Below are 15,357 nucleotides of genomic sequence, written 5' to 3'. Positions count from 1 at the left end.
CCGCCTCGTGCAACTTTCCTTCGTTATCTGAAGTTGACTATCAACGTCTCATGCACTCATATGAGGTTCGTTCATGTAAATCACGGCAGTGTGAGGTAGCGCTAACTCTTAAGCGATGCAAGATCTCCCACCTAAATCTTTATATATATGCGCGTTCAGTCCCATAAATCTTTGTGAGGTTTGGGGTGAGATCGAAACGAATGAGTATTTCCTACCAGCTTGTCGAAGGTTTTCGCTTCAGTGAAAGATAAATTTAGAAATCTTCATAACACAGTTGGGATTTAGTTTGTCCGTACCGCTTCTTCTCTCCTTCGGTGCAAGCGCCAGAGAAATTGTGTTGCCTCAAATGAGTGAATTAGTCAAATTAGCACAACTGCACCAAAGCTACGGGCAGATTCCCTTGCTAATTGTATTCAAAATTTACAAACATAAAAACCTTCGCTCAGTGTTTTTTTCCTTTTATTCAATTCGACTACCTTGAATCATAGGTTTATTTTTTCCTTTAGCTCATCATTGCTGTATTAAACTAATTCAGTACATGCAGTACTTTTTGCTGTCCTCACTGAGCCCTGCCTAATCCCCCTCGTGGGTATGTGCCATGAGCTAAAGAGGAAGAAGAACGTTCGCACAAGAACAGGTTGCCGCTGAGGCCCCAGCGTTCCACGTCAGCTCTTCATCGCTCCTCCTCCGATTTGTCACCTCCGTCACCATCATGTCGAGTGGGTCAGTGGAAAGCCACGGATCGGTGGAGTACCGGCCCGTTTTCTGCGGTACCAGCTCTCCCGAGGAGCTCGGCGCGGCCGCAGTGACGGCCAAGAAGGCTGGCGAGGCGAGCGGGACGACGTCACCAGAGTGAGCGGTTATCTACGGCTTTACGGCACGTACACTACGTTCTACGCCCCCCCCCCCCCCCCTTCCCGTAATCCGCAAATGTTTGCTTCCCAGTGTTACGCTGTGGGCTATGGCATAACACATAGGACATAATGGCCCATCTTGCGCTTGTGTTTTGAGGAGACGCCGTAGTTATTGAAAAAACTCTGGATTAATTCCGACTCCCTGGGGTTTGCTTAACCCATTGACGGAGAAAATATACGGGGGTGCATTTAAGTATCCCTAAATGCGAAAGCATTGAGAGCTCTTTATGCGTTTCGTTGCCTTCCTGACGTCTACAAACTTATAACAGCTTTTCATTTTTAACCTTTATCATTTCTCGTTCTTAATGTTGGTTTATATATTTCTAATTTTCATTCCTTGATTTGTTTTTGTTTTGTAGTTTTTATTTTCTATGCTTTTACTTTCTGCCACTGTCGGCCTTTCCCTCAGGTCCATTTGGCGTCCTTACGCTAGACAAAGATAATTATCGATTCATTCTCAGGAACTCGGCATAGAGCATAATAAAGAAAAAAAATGGCGTACAATAGTATGTACGCTCGTCTGGGCAACGCAAGGATGACGCTTTCAGTTCTGGCGTGGATACGTTTAACTTATTTTTCTTATTTTCTTCGTCAGGAGGACAAGCCCTTGTGGCAACTCCTTTGCACACCACTCACGAGGCAACAAATGCTTTCGCATTAAAAAACATTGCTGCGAGGTGCGGAACTAAGCGTCGTGGATGCTGCTCTTCAATGGTAAACACCGTCAGCTGGTAGAATGAATCGACATCCCACGCTACCTGGTTCTTTCAGAAAGAAAAAAAAAGAACTTAAGTTAGCCAGAAACCACACCACTGAGAACTCCTTTAGAACTCCTGATCTTAATGAGCCGCGGTTTTTAACCCTTGGTCTCATCGCGCGTGCAGGCAACATCTGAGCGAGCAGTGCCTCAGCCGGGCGCCAGACTTTGCACGCAGCAGCCTTCAATTCGCCGTGGACCTGCACGAGAGCCTGCGTCGCGATGGCGGCATCATTGTGCGCAACGTTCTCTTCTCGCCCTTCGTGTTGTCGAGCGCGTTGGTGGCGTTATACAACGGTGCGCAAGGGCGCACCGCCGATCAGATCGCTCGGGCCGCGCGGCTCGGGTACGAACCGAGCTGCGTGTCCGCTTGCCTGGCCTTGTGGCACACCCAGCTCTTCCCCACGTGGCCCGACAGCCACCGGAGAAACTTTGAGATGCGCCAGGACGCCTGCCTCGTCTATGACAAGGGCTTGCAGATCTCTGACGGCTACAAGTGAGCCTCATCAGCGTACTGTCGCGCTCAATATGACTTGCAACGAGCGAGCGTGTGGTCGCAGCGCTTTCCGGATGCACGGTGGTGCCTCAAGTGGCCCTCTTGAAAACGAAATGGAAAACAATTACGAGGGACTTTAGCGACTAAAGTAGTGAAAGGCGAAAGCCTGGTGGCGGCAATTGATTAAATAATTAATTATTAATTTACAGACATTAGCTACTATCATTAATTAAATCAATTAATTATTAGGAATTGATTACTGATTGACATATGGCCATATAAGACACGCATTCGTGCATACTATGGTGGTGCTTTCTTATTGGTCGACACCTCCATGACGTCGTCCCGTCTCGACTAATCAGAGCCGCCGCATTTTGTCCACCACAACGATGAGACATTAAAGGCTTTCGCCTTAAAATTGCGCCACTATGGCAGTGAACTGCATCCCCTCAACGTCTGCTCAACGCCATCGGAAAGCCTAAACCTTGACCGCGTGGATTCTGTATTGCAATGTCGAAATCTCGCTGCGGGTTAAACGTAAGCTGCTCTGCCCCCAAACTCGCTACATCACGGGTATAAGATGCGGGCGTGGTAGACAACCATGCTAGCAAACAGGCTCATTTGCTCCATGCGCCTTGCGTTGCCAAACAGACATCGTAACGTAGGCGCCGGTGATTTGATAATGTTTAACCGCACGGAACATTGTCGCCGCCGAGAGCAAATCACGCAGGGAAAATTCCTTGCATTCTGAACAGCAATATCATTTCCCTTTAGCTTCCCAGCGCCCCGTTGGTCGTCACCATCTGGCTTCCGGGAAGCGCAGCGGCCACGCTGCTCTGTGTTGAAAGTCATATTGAGCGCAATATACATGATCGATTATGCCTCGCTTAGTTCAGTCAATGAAACCGGCCATACTATTGATTCAGTTAATAATTCAGGCTTCATTAGTAAATATAGTAAATAAAATACCTCAACTCGGTCAAGCTAGCCGTGCAGTTAGCCAGCAAGCTGGTCATCCCTGGCACACAATATCAGCAGCATGGTTGTCAAACTCGTTTTGTGGTTCATCTTAAAGCAGCACGAAAACACAAGATTAAAAAGAACAGGAGACGACACAGCTTGTGTCGTCTGCTGTTCATTTTAGTCTTGTGTTTTCGCGCTGCTTTAAGATGAATCCAATCCAACTCGCCCAAAGCGCTTGTGTCGTCTCCTGTTCCTTTTAGCCTTGTGTTTTCGCGTTGCTTTAAGATGAATCCAATCCAACTCGCCCAAAGCGCGTCTCCTGTTCCTTTTAGTCTTGTGCTTTAGCGCTGCTTTAAGATGAATCCAATCCAACTCGCCCAGTTTTCTATACTTGTGAACGTTTTGTGGCAGGCGATGGCTGAGCCAGTGGTGCCGCGTAGAGGCCGAGGACTTTGCTAACGACCCGACGGACGGCGTGGTGTTTCCCACGCGCATGACGGCCTGGATAGGAGCGCTCACGTCCTTCTCCTGCAAGGCGCCGGAGGACGCCGCCTTTTGGTCGGAGGTACGTTAATTTCTTGACAAGCTTCGTGTTGGAGAGCATTAGTCGGTGATACCAGACGCGCTTGTTCTTTGAGGGCTGCACGGGTGCTCTCGAACGAACCCCGAACTATGAAATTCCGTGTACGAACAATCAAAAGATTGCGGGCACATTAAAAGATGTGAACTATGCAATTCCGTGTACGAACAATCAAAAGATAGCGGGCACATTAAAAGAAAAAGAAATCCATGATGGACACCTAAGCTCCGCGTTTAAAATATGAAACGACAGCGTTAGTAGCTTCGGTTTGTAAACTCTTCTTGCAGATCCGCGTTCGCGTAACTGCACTTTGATACTCGCATATATGTCACTTATATTTTGAGTTTTGCCTCTTTAATCTTCACACACACACAGTTGTAAGCTACTATATGGCGGCAAGCTGGCGTAGGTTTAAAGCTCCGTTTTAACAAAGCCGCATGAACGTACCTGCGTGGCCTAGGGGGATCCAAGGGTCTGCGCTACATTCCTTTCTCTGTCTACTATCGCAAAGGCGAGGACCGAGTTGGCATATCAAGCGGCCAAATCGGCTATGTCACGTCTCGTGATGTCACAAAACCTAACAACCAATCAGTGGCCGGCCATATGTCACCTCCCAACTACCACTTCCAGCCACCAGGCAAGGTGCTTGAGTGAGTGAGTGAGTGAGTGAACTTTATTAACTGCTCGGGGATCTTTTTCTTCGCCTCTTCAACCGAGGCTGACGAGCGGTTGGCGCCCCCAGTCCAGGGCACCACTGGCTTTCGCCAGTTTGCGAGCTCTTGTGACCAGGTAGAGCTGAGCCTCCGGGTCAGAGCTGGCCAGCAAAGCCTCCCACTGTCTTTCATTTGGGTTTTCAATTTTTTGTAGTGGATGTGAGCTGCATTCCCATGTTATGCGGTACAGGGTAGGGGTCTTCCCGCACCACGGGCACTCGTCTCTGAATGTCGTGGGATGCATCATGTGTAATATGTGTAAATTAATGAAGGTGCCCGTCTTTAGCCGCCTCAGATCTATGGCCTCCTCATTGTTGAGCTTTTTATGCGGCTCCGGATATACTTTCCGCAAGCCTCTGTAGTGTTGCTTGAGAAACTTTGCTTGGATGGATAAACCACCAAACTGCCGCGACCTATCTTCGTCCTTCACCCGCCGCTATTTCTGGACAACTTCATGTTTCTTGACGGGAAACATGAGACGACACTACTTTCCCCGCCTTCTTCATCTGCTCACATTTGGACGACGTTACCTGGACCACGTAGCAGTCACAATGGTCTCGCAATCGCCAATTGCATTTCTATAGGTTGGTTATTAGAGGCTTTTAGTTTAGTGCTACTGCTTACCGCTACCGTATACCGCTACCGCGCTCCGTTAGCGGCGAACGCTGGTTGGCTCCTGCGTGCCGAGTCCACTGGCATTTCATTTGACGGGAAAGTGGCGCCATCTGACACCCCCAGGTTGATCTGCGCATGCGTACTGATGCCTGTGCGGTAGCAGCAGACAGTAGCGGTAAGCGGTAGCGCTAATCCAAAAGTCTGTATTTTCAAACGCACTGTTAAGGCAGCAATGATATTTGCCTTCTGGTGGTGTCGTGGCCATCCATTCATTTCAAACGGCTTTCCTCTGCTCTTGTTTATGTTTAGCAATTTTTGCTTCTCAGTTTCTCGGTGGGGACGTTGAAGTTCCATGACGGGGCCTATGCTGAGGTTCAAGAAAAGAAATTAGATGCTGTAGCTGAAAGCGTAAAATGTCTTGAAGTAGGCAACGAAACCCTTCTTGAACTACTAACGAAAGTACTGGTTATTCACGCTGGGCTCAAACGAGGTTTTGCAAATCTTGACCAAACTTGTTCAAGAATTAGAGACCTAATTAAAAATGGGATCACCTGCTAACGCCGAAGTAAATCTCGAGAATGTAATCTCCAAGAACTTTACGAAAATTGATACCCTAGAAAACTTGTCGAGAGGTCAAATTTGGTTATTTCATTTTCCCGCGTCCTGCACTCTCGTCATGACCACGACAACGAGGTAAAGTGCATAACGTGCCGGTCATATCTTTACTCAAGATCATTCATTCCCTGCAGGGTAATATACTGCTACAACCTGCAGTCACACATCAAGCAAAAGCGCATTTAAACCCAGCCGGTGATGATCGCGCTGCCCAGGCATAGACGAGGCCCCCTGTCGAAACATTGGCTCGGCTTGCGAACTGAGGTTCCCACTCAACCATTGTTCAGTGCCCTTTCATATTTGTACTGATAACTTACAACCTTTTCAAAATCTTGCGCAGCTGAACGATGTGAACTAGCAAATTTGATAATATTTATTGTTATGTTTGGTACGTTTAATTGTTCTGGTTATCAAGTGTGGTGTGAAATTGTCAAGTGCTGTATTTTTCAGTATGTGTTTACGTAGCCCCTCTATGTAATACCCTCGCACGAGGGCTCTTATGGGTGCTGTAAATAAAGCAATAATGCGGATGTGAAGGCCAGAGGAAGGGATAAGTTTATTTGATGCAGAGGAAAGATAAAGGGTAATCTAATATGGGTCAAGCAAAATGATTCTAAGGTAAATGTTGCTACAGGCAGTGGATCGTCAGATGGGGAGAAAAAAAAAAAAACGGTTTCGTAACCAAGGCTTGTGCAGCACTTGGATAGCCGCTGTGTGTAGAATGCCTCTGTCCAGTGCTGGATGTAATCTGAGCTGATGATGAAACCAATGGTGATGATGCCCTATGCGCTCGTGTCTTAAATTTATGTGTTGAATTATGTTCTGTAGGATATCGCCTTCGTTTCAAACATGCCGAAATCAGCCAGAAGAGCTAGAGGCTCCACTCCTTATACCATCGTTGCATGTGAACTGAAATAATAATAATAATAATAATAATAATAATAATAATAATAATAATAATAATAATAATAATAATAATAATAATAATAATAATAATAATAATAATAATAATAATAATACAAATTTAGTGGGCTTTGTACATCTTCCCCGAGATGATTGATGTTCATTGGAGAGAGACTGAAGTTAATTCTTGGGGATTGACTCATTGATGCATCGATTGAATAAATTCACTCTTACGTGCCCGCTGTTTCGTTCATCGCGCGTGCAGGTAGACCACAATACATCCCTGTTCCTGCTCAGCATACTGTTCATCAAGGGCAAATGGCGTCACGTGTTTAATGTCACGCGGGGCTACTTCAACGAGACACCCAAAAAATCCAAGGTAAGAGAGCACGTCATCGGCTATATAACTGTTTTTCATACGGTATACGTATTTTTCAAATACCTTTCGTATGGTTTCTACACGATCTCCTTACGATGCGTACGCCTTACTATATAGCCTACGTATGTAGACCCCTATGCACTCGGAAATGTACGGTTCCCATGTGAAGCGTACTGAAATCGTGCGTGATTGTGGCAATTCTCAATGGCGCGTTGTTTTACCAGTAAAGAATCTCACCTTCTGCAGGTGGTTCGCATGATGAGCCAGACGGGACACTTCCGCACGGCCGAGAGCGAGGAGCTGGGTGCCACCGCTTTGGAGTTGCCCTACCGCGAAGGCACCAAAACTATGGTAATCCTGCTACCCAACAAGGAGCAGAGCCTCCGGGATCTGGAAGGAAAGCTCACCGCGGGCCACATCCTCAATTGCCTTGACAGGCTAGAAGACAAGGGTGAGGACGCAGGGCAGCTAGGGCAACTTTCGGCATGAAGAGTCCTATAATTCTGTACACGTATGAAGCGGAGATGGACTGTACAGACTGCGTATATGCAGATATGATATGACCACATAGAAACTATATCGAAAGGTTATGAAAGCCACATCGAGAAGATATAGAAAATGTAGACTACCATATATTTTTTCATGTCAGACGGACTCCATAGTCTCACAATTCCATATGATCGGCGCATGTGGAAATTTTCATTATGGGCGGGGAGGAGGGGGGATATTCCTGGTGGTGTCCTGCACGTTTCCTTCCTTCAGATTAGAAATCCATTCAGGTGCGTGGATAATTTTGTATGCATTCCAAGAGGTAGCATGGCATTCGCCCAGCCTCCTCATAAGGAGAAAAAGGAAAACGTCACTGGCATTTTTAATGCCTTTAGTCGTAGGAAAATGGAAAGCATTGTAGAAATCGGGCCCTCGCTCGACATGGTAGCGGAAGCTTTCCACCGGATTTCGCTTTCGGTCGCTGCGGATTGTCACGCCTACACTCTAAATTTGAGGCGCGTCTTGCTTGTAGCCCGTTGAATCCTGAGACTGTCTTGGTCAGCGGTCTGCTGAAGACGCCGTACAGGCGCCCCCCCCCCCCCCCCCACCCATTGCATGCACGTTCACTAAAACAAAAAAGAAAATAAACGGATTCGGGCTGGTTTGCATTATGGCAACAATGTGGATCAAATGTCTCAAGATTGAGGGCACAAAGAGAGTTCTTTAAGACAGCGATGTCAGAAGCGGTTGGCTTGCGGAGGCTGAGCGTGTGGAGCCATGCTCCCTCGTTTTCTTCCTCCATGAACATCCAGCATTTCGGCCACTGAGTGTGCTGGATCTTTATATGTGGGCCCTACAGGAGTCTTCGCACATGGAAGGATGAAAGTGCTTAGGGGTTGGAGTCTGAGCTGAGGGTCGCATGACCATCCATGGGTGGCAGGTTTTGACACAACGGCAGTGTGTGTAACGCCTATTGTAAACGCCTATTAACGCCTAGTAACGCCTATTGTAAACAAGCTGCGTGCTGTAATTTAATATGAAAACCTTGCCTTCGATGTCCCCTCATAGCACAGGGACGGTGACCTTCGGTGCGTTAAACCGCACACCTACCGTATATTGCAGAATAATGATCCGTTCTGCGATGGTAACATTTATCAAGTGAAGACGACGTACGCGTCGCAGGCCCGGTGAGTGTCAGTGTGCCCATGTTCCGCGTGAGTGACGTCACCGACCTCAAGGAAGCGCTGCCTGCACTGGGAGTCAAGGATGTTTTCCGGGCCGACGCCAACTTCACGACTCTCTGCGACTCGCCGGTTGCGCCAAAGGTGTCGTTTGCCCGGCACGTGGCCGTGTTCCACGCCCGCGAGAGGTCCACCTCTCGTATGCCCAAGTACACCGGCTCGCAGGTGGGCTTACCTTGTCTAGGTGGCGCGAGAGACCCGGGACACGGGTAAATGCAACGCCTCTATGAATACCAGTGGGATATGCTTAATATCAACTATTTCTTTCAGGTCTACACGGTCTTTTCTAGTACACTAGTAGGAAGGGAGAATAGCCAATTCGCGCACAAGAATGCCTTTTATCGCTATTGTAAAAGGCCGAAACGTTATCCTTATATCAGGGAACAAAAAGAAGCATGTGATTTTCACTCATACCTGCGGAGTGTAAATAATGGCAGAATATAGACATGTTTAGTTTAAAATTGGGGTCGCATGTATACTATTAACGACAATGATGGCAAGAGCCTTCGGTGGGTTAAGCTATCTGCGGTGGCAATTTGTTACTGGCTCACATTCGCTAGTCCTAGTACCTTTTCGGCACTAGCAGGCGAATAGAAGAGGGAAGCACCCCGTAATTATAGTGATATGCATTCGGATACAAGGAAAAGAAAGTTGTTCTAGGATGTTTTTTTTCTTCCTGGCTGGCATTCGCGAACCACGCGGGTAGCTTGCCTAAGGCACTGCTCCTCATTAGTGGTACCACATTGTGACGTTGCAGAATAATGGAGATGTCTAATAGGGTTCCATTTTGAAGCAAGCAGTGCGGCTCGCTGGGAAGTAGAGCAGGGATTGGTCGGACATTGTGCGAGCGTTTGCTTTACTGCCCCTGGACGTGAGTGTGGAGTGCATGGGAGCTTTCCACTGGGTTAATGTTTTGTTTTACAATAATATATCTGAAGAAATAACCACACACTCTCACGAAAAGCATCTAACACGCAGTTGCCAGAAATGATTACTACATGACTGCTATAGTTTTTGACTGGTAGTCTGAAAGTAGCAGGGTATCTCAAGGAGCTTACACTGTAGGAAGATATGAAAATTACGTTATTAGCAGCTGTTGATGGAGTTGTGTGCACAATAAGTTTGGCCATAGCACATTGAAGGAAACTGCAATGTCTTGCTTAGGGACGGATGACTGTAGCTTGGTTTGTACGGCATGACAGCTAACAGTACGATAAGGCAGGCGGCTGCATTCTGCACGTTTCATTTGGTCATATTCTGCGTGTGTTAACAAGGATAACAATATTTAGATTCATGTCGCTCTAGTCGCCAGGGGGCATCAGCCGAATAAAGCGGGAATTCAGTGAGTATGCTTTTTTTCACACCTGTTCGAAACGTAAAAAATAAAAATAAATAAAAACTAAAAATGAGAGATGGTTAGGCGCAGGCAATCAAAGTCGTATAATCCGAAAGCACATTCGAATGACGCATCAAGGCTGGAATGCATGGAGCCTTTTAGCGGCACCAGGCCGCCACCTTTTAGTGCAACGCTATAACCGTTTGTTCTGTGTCTATCGAACACGAATGGGAGTTGATTAGGACAACGATATGCAACGCACAGCACGAGGTAGTCAAATATTCTGGGTGAACTAGTGGTCAGCGATGCTGGTCTTTTCGCGCTCGCGTGGGCTGTCTGTCGCAGCTCATAATTATTTTTATTTCTTCCGAGGTTAAAGGCTTCACAAATCGCACGGATTTTGCGGCTTTGGTTTTCAGGTAGGGCTTTAGGCCTAAGAAAGACCTTCCGCGTTAATAAAAGAAAATTCTGGTAGTGTGCGGTTTCTCGCAAAGAAAACATGTCGCCACTGCCGCCAGGCCAGTCAGGTGACATCCAGAAGGTATTGACGATCTTTTCGTAGAACGTTCTGGTGGTTTTAAAGTTCATCTGTTTTTGTAGGCAAGTAGTTATGCGCTTTGTTTTTGTTCCGAGGCCAACGGTAATCGTTTGCACTGGGAATTCACAGATGATTCAGGGTTTTGTACTTCGTGCTTTCGCGCTAGCCCACATATGACCGCTTTCCGGCGGGGTCTCAATTTCGGCGCTGATAAACAGCTCCGTCGTCGAAGCTTTATTTCGGGAGTTTGAAATGTATAAAAAAGACATTTTGATATACAAAGTGATTCTTACAATGGGCATTTACTGCGTTTCTAAGCCACTTTCCAGTTTTCTGTGCAGATGATTAGGCTTTAACGCGATGAAGAATTTCCCCCCTCCTGTTATTCATAAAAAAAAATCATACTGCGTTGGAGAAAATACATTATTCGTCATCTGTGAGCCTTCTTTTTTCCTCCCTCGTTTAATTATTCGCGCTAGACTTTTAGCAGCTGAAGCTCTTGCATCGTTATTTAAACCACAACGAGGAGGTCGTTAGCCGCAATTCTCTGGTCTAATTGAGGCGAAACAAACCTCGTATTGTTGTCTCTCGAGTGAATCCTCCTCCACTTAAAGCTTACGGTAAAAGTTATGAGGGACGCTTAAACTCTGTCTTTAAGGGTCCCCATCTGCGGCTCCCCCATGGGTTCCTACTTCGCGTACATGGAGCATCTGCTCGCTTAATTACCAGTACCTTAATTTGTGCCTCTATTATCCCAAGCTATCACCTTATTTGTACTGATTGAAAGAAACCACCCAACGTCGAGAAAAACTTTATCTAAATAGTACTAACGCGCCTGCGTAGAGCACAAGTGTAGCGTGCCAGACTCGCCTTCCAAGAGCCCTGAAAAGTAGATTCCTATCCTGCCCTACAATCTCAAAGGAACGGCCTGTGTTGCCAGCTCCGCCCAACTTCATGATGTCATGTGTTCTCGTTACGGTACACAACCCACCGACAAATCACTGCTCAGTCATGTCACCTGGCAACTTACGCCTGCCACGTGGTATGCACGTAACTTTTCACTGACCAACGTTGATAGCGGCTGATTTTCTGCAGAACGGGGCCTTGAACGCTATCTCGTTAAGATAGACTGCTTGCATGAGGACACGGTTTTTGCAGCAAGTTTCATGTACTGTCCGTGGACGCCTGAACCGCGTAGCAAACGATAAGGTATGAAAAGGTGCCGTAGTGAAGGGCTCCGGGCTAATCTACTACTTCAGACTTCTTTAACGTGGATGGAGGTCGCAGAGGAATTATTCAGAGACTTGGAATAGGAGCAGTTAGCGATAAGGGCAGATGGAAAAATACCTCAGTAATCTGCAATTTGCTGATGACATTGCCTTGCTAAGCAACGCGGGGGATGAACTGCAAATAATGATTGATGACCTAGATAGGAAAAGTATAAAGGTAGGCTTAAAAATCAATATGCAGAATATTAAGGTAATGTTCAACAGCCTCGGGAAGGAACAGCAGTTTATAGTACGTAGTGAAGCACTGGAAGTAGTAGGCGATTATGTCTACTTAGGACAGGTAGTAACCGCAGATCCGGACCATGAAAAGAAAATAACAAGAATAATAAGATTGGGATAGAGCGCATTTGGCAAGCACTCGTAGATTGTGACTAGCAGCTTACCGGTATCGCTCAAGAGGAAAGTATACAACAGTTGCATCTTACCTGTACTCACCAATGGGGCTGAAACGTGGAGGCTAACCAAGAGGGTTCTACTTAAGTTGAGGACAACCCAGAGGGCTATGGAATGAAACGTGGTAGGGGTAACGTTGAGATAGGAAGCGTGCATGGTGGGTCAGAGAAGTAACTTAAGTTACTGACATTCTAGTGGAAATCAAGAAAAGTAATGGGCATGGCCAGGACATATAGTGCGAAGAGAGGATAACCGATGGCCGCTTAGGGTAACAAACTGAATTCCAAGGGAAGGAGAGCGTAGCAGGGGGCGCCTGAACGTTAGGGGCGGATGAGGTTAAGAAGTTGGCAGGGGTCAAGTGGATGCAGCTAGCACAGGTCGGGATAATTGGAGGAATATGGGAGAGGCCTTCGCCCTGCAGTCAGGCTGATGATGATGATGATCGCACGGCACATAAGCAGCATAGGCATCTTGACGCGATAGCTTTAATGGCTCCGTTCTCCAGGCAGTTGAACGGCGTTCGCATTGTCAGCGTCAGCGCTGTGAGCGAAAAATGACGGCAATGTCTGGCAGGTGGTGGTTGGGAGGTAGCATGAGTGGGATCTGATTGGTTGTTGGGTTTAGTGACGTCACGAGGCCATATGACATGACTGAGTTGGCAGGAGCTGCCAACACCTTTGAGATCGAATGCTACGGGATCGATCGTTGAATCCCGAGTCATTGGCCACGCAGGCACTTTTATTATACTTGGCAAAAGCTTGGTTCAAGTGATCCTTCACACAGTGTGATAGCTCGGCTATGTTGTTTGTGGGCTTAACGTCTCAATGCGACTCGGGCTATGAGAGACGCCGTAGTGGAGGACTCCGGAAATTTCGACCACTGACATCGCACAGCACACAGGCGCCTTGCTTTTGGCATTCATCGAAAAGCGGCAGCCGAGGCCAAGATTCGATCCCGCATCCTTGGGAACAGTAGTCGAGCACCGTAACAACTGCACCAGCTCGGCTATGTGCTAATTAAAAAATGCGAGTTAATAGCGACACGCATTAAGTGACCAGTGATCAAGCGTGTAAGCAGCAAGCGCATGTTCACAAAACAGGGCTCACAACAAATAGCCACCCACGGGACCCATTAACGTCCTCGTGTCGTGCCCTTAAAAGCAATGCTTAAGTGTGTTTCAAAAATGTTTTTTTTTTTATGTTGCCCTTATTAAAATATGGCATGGCAAAGTTGCGCTCAGCAGCCAGCTGAGTTACGTACCGATGTGGTTCGTGCAGGGTGCCGCTGGAACTTCGTCGCCGGCGAGGAGATCGACGGACGATGAAACCGAAGCCCACGACGACGAGGCCACGTTCATGGTGGACCGTCCCTTCATGTTCTTCGTGATGAACAGCGAGCCCAAGGCCGTGCTGCTGTACGGCTCGATCAGGAAGATATTCGCCTGGAAGTAGCCGACGACCAGTAGCAGCCAACCGCCTTCCTTTCAAACTTTATTTTCACTACACATCTGTATATAGTTGCGGTGTGGCCTGCTTGCGAGGAGAGAACGTCGTTCTGCATGCGGTAGAGGCGTAACTGAGCGTCTTCGTTTCGCCCAGTCCCAATAAACTTTGCTGCACATGGGTCGTCTTCCGTGCGAAGTGGTCTGTCGATGACGGCCGTGAACCTTCTCTGGGCTGCACATGTCATACTGCGACCATTCTAGAAGTAGCCTGCTTCAAAAAGCTTTTGTTCATGCAAGGAACACCACCTCTCAAAGTAGCGCATTGCCCGCTGTATGGCGGACCGGCGCGTCAATTCGCCGCAATGTGCCTGCAGGTTATCACCAATGGGTGGTGCTCCGCTGCGAAGTATCTAATGGAGTAATGAGCCTTCTTTTCATTGGCTGGAACGAAGAAAATATAGCACGAGAGCGAGGTTGGTTATTTCACCTGCAAGCTTTAGGACACTTTAGAATATGACTCGATAGCGACCTGTACACTGTGCTCACAATGCACTGCTAGATTGATGGATGGCTGGCTGGCTGGCTGGATGGATGGATGGATGGATGGATGGATGGATGGATGGATGGATGGATGGATGGATGGATGGATGGATGGATGGATGGATGGATGGATGGATCGATGGATGGATCGTCCATAACGGGATGGTGATGATAGTCTCTTTGAGCTGTGCGCTCACAGTGCACTGCTAGATTGATTGATGGATGGACGGACGGACGGACGGACGGACGGACGGACGGACGGATGGATGGATGGATGGATGGATGGATGGATGGATGGATGGATGGATGGATGGATGGATGGATGGATGGATGGATGGATGGATGGATGGATGGATGGATGGATGGATGGAGGGACGGACGGACGGACGGACGGACGGACGGAAGAGTGGGTGGGTGGGTGGATGGATGGATGGATGGATTAATGGATGGAGATGGAGGGTGGATGGATGGATGGATGGATGGATGGATGGATGGATGGATGGATGAATGGATGGATGGATGGATGGATGGATGGATGGATGGATGGATGGATGGATGAATGGATGGATGGAACATCGTCCCTAACGGTGTGGTGATAGTCTCTGAGCTGTGCGCGTCATCTGTTGGGGCATCGGAGTACATCAGATCATGTGCCACTATTCAAGCAAATTATATGAGATGGCAATATTAACTGTGTTAATGGCGTAATTACTACTTCCATATTTGTTAACCCTTTAACCACACGTACTCGTCAGCATACATTCATGAGGTACTACTTTACGTGGAAGACCAAGTGACACACATGTTAATCCCGCTTGTTCGCAGACGCACAAGCGTGCCTTGCTTTGCTTTATGCCCACAAGGCTGCGGTGCGGTGTGCTAAAGAAAAATGTCAGTGTTCCAAGCAATAAAGAAAAAATTCTTGCATCTGTAGCTTATCTGGCTGTGGGTTTGAATCCCGCTTATAAAACAAAATTTCGTTTTAGGAGACTACTTTATTAGGCTTTTGGGGCTCATATACGCCCCTCTCAGCCTTTTCACCTGCGTGCGCCCTGTTCCTGTCCTCTTGGTGCACGCAACTGTACATGTGTCAAGTTAATCGCGGCGCATGACATGTGCTCGATGCGGAAGAAAGTTTAGTTTTTGCTCCCC

The 15,357-nt window shown here is 47.4% G+C and overlaps 1 protein-coding gene across 1 annotated transcript; it reads left to right on the top strand.

Moving 5' to 3' along the window:
- The first annotated feature begins 712 nt into the window (after positions 1 to 712).
- Positions 713 to 13,834, top strand: LOC146175756 (iris-like). The gene is made up of 7 exons (XM_084581201.1): positions 713 to 852; positions 1,799 to 2,167; positions 3,542 to 3,695; positions 6,822 to 6,935; positions 7,182 to 7,386; positions 8,607 to 8,830; positions 13,499 to 13,834. Exons 1-7 carry the CDS (start codon positions 713 to 715, stop codon positions 13,670 to 13,672), a joined length of 1,380 nt encoding a protein of 459 aa, XP_084437327.1. The 3' UTR covers positions 13,673 to 13,834.
- The last annotated feature ends 1,523 nt before the right edge of the window (positions 13,835 to 15,357 follow it).

Source organism: Amblyomma maculatum, chromosome 10 (assembly GCF_055883805.1).
Source record: "Amblyomma maculatum isolate TAMU_Amacu chromosome 10, ASM5588380v1, whole genome shotgun sequence".
In the NCBI taxonomy this organism is placed as follows: Eukaryota; Metazoa; Arthropoda; class Arachnida; order Ixodida; family Ixodidae; genus Amblyomma; species Amblyomma maculatum.
Note: the sequence above shows the minus strand (reverse complement) of the source record. Positions and strands in the feature narration are given on the sequence as shown.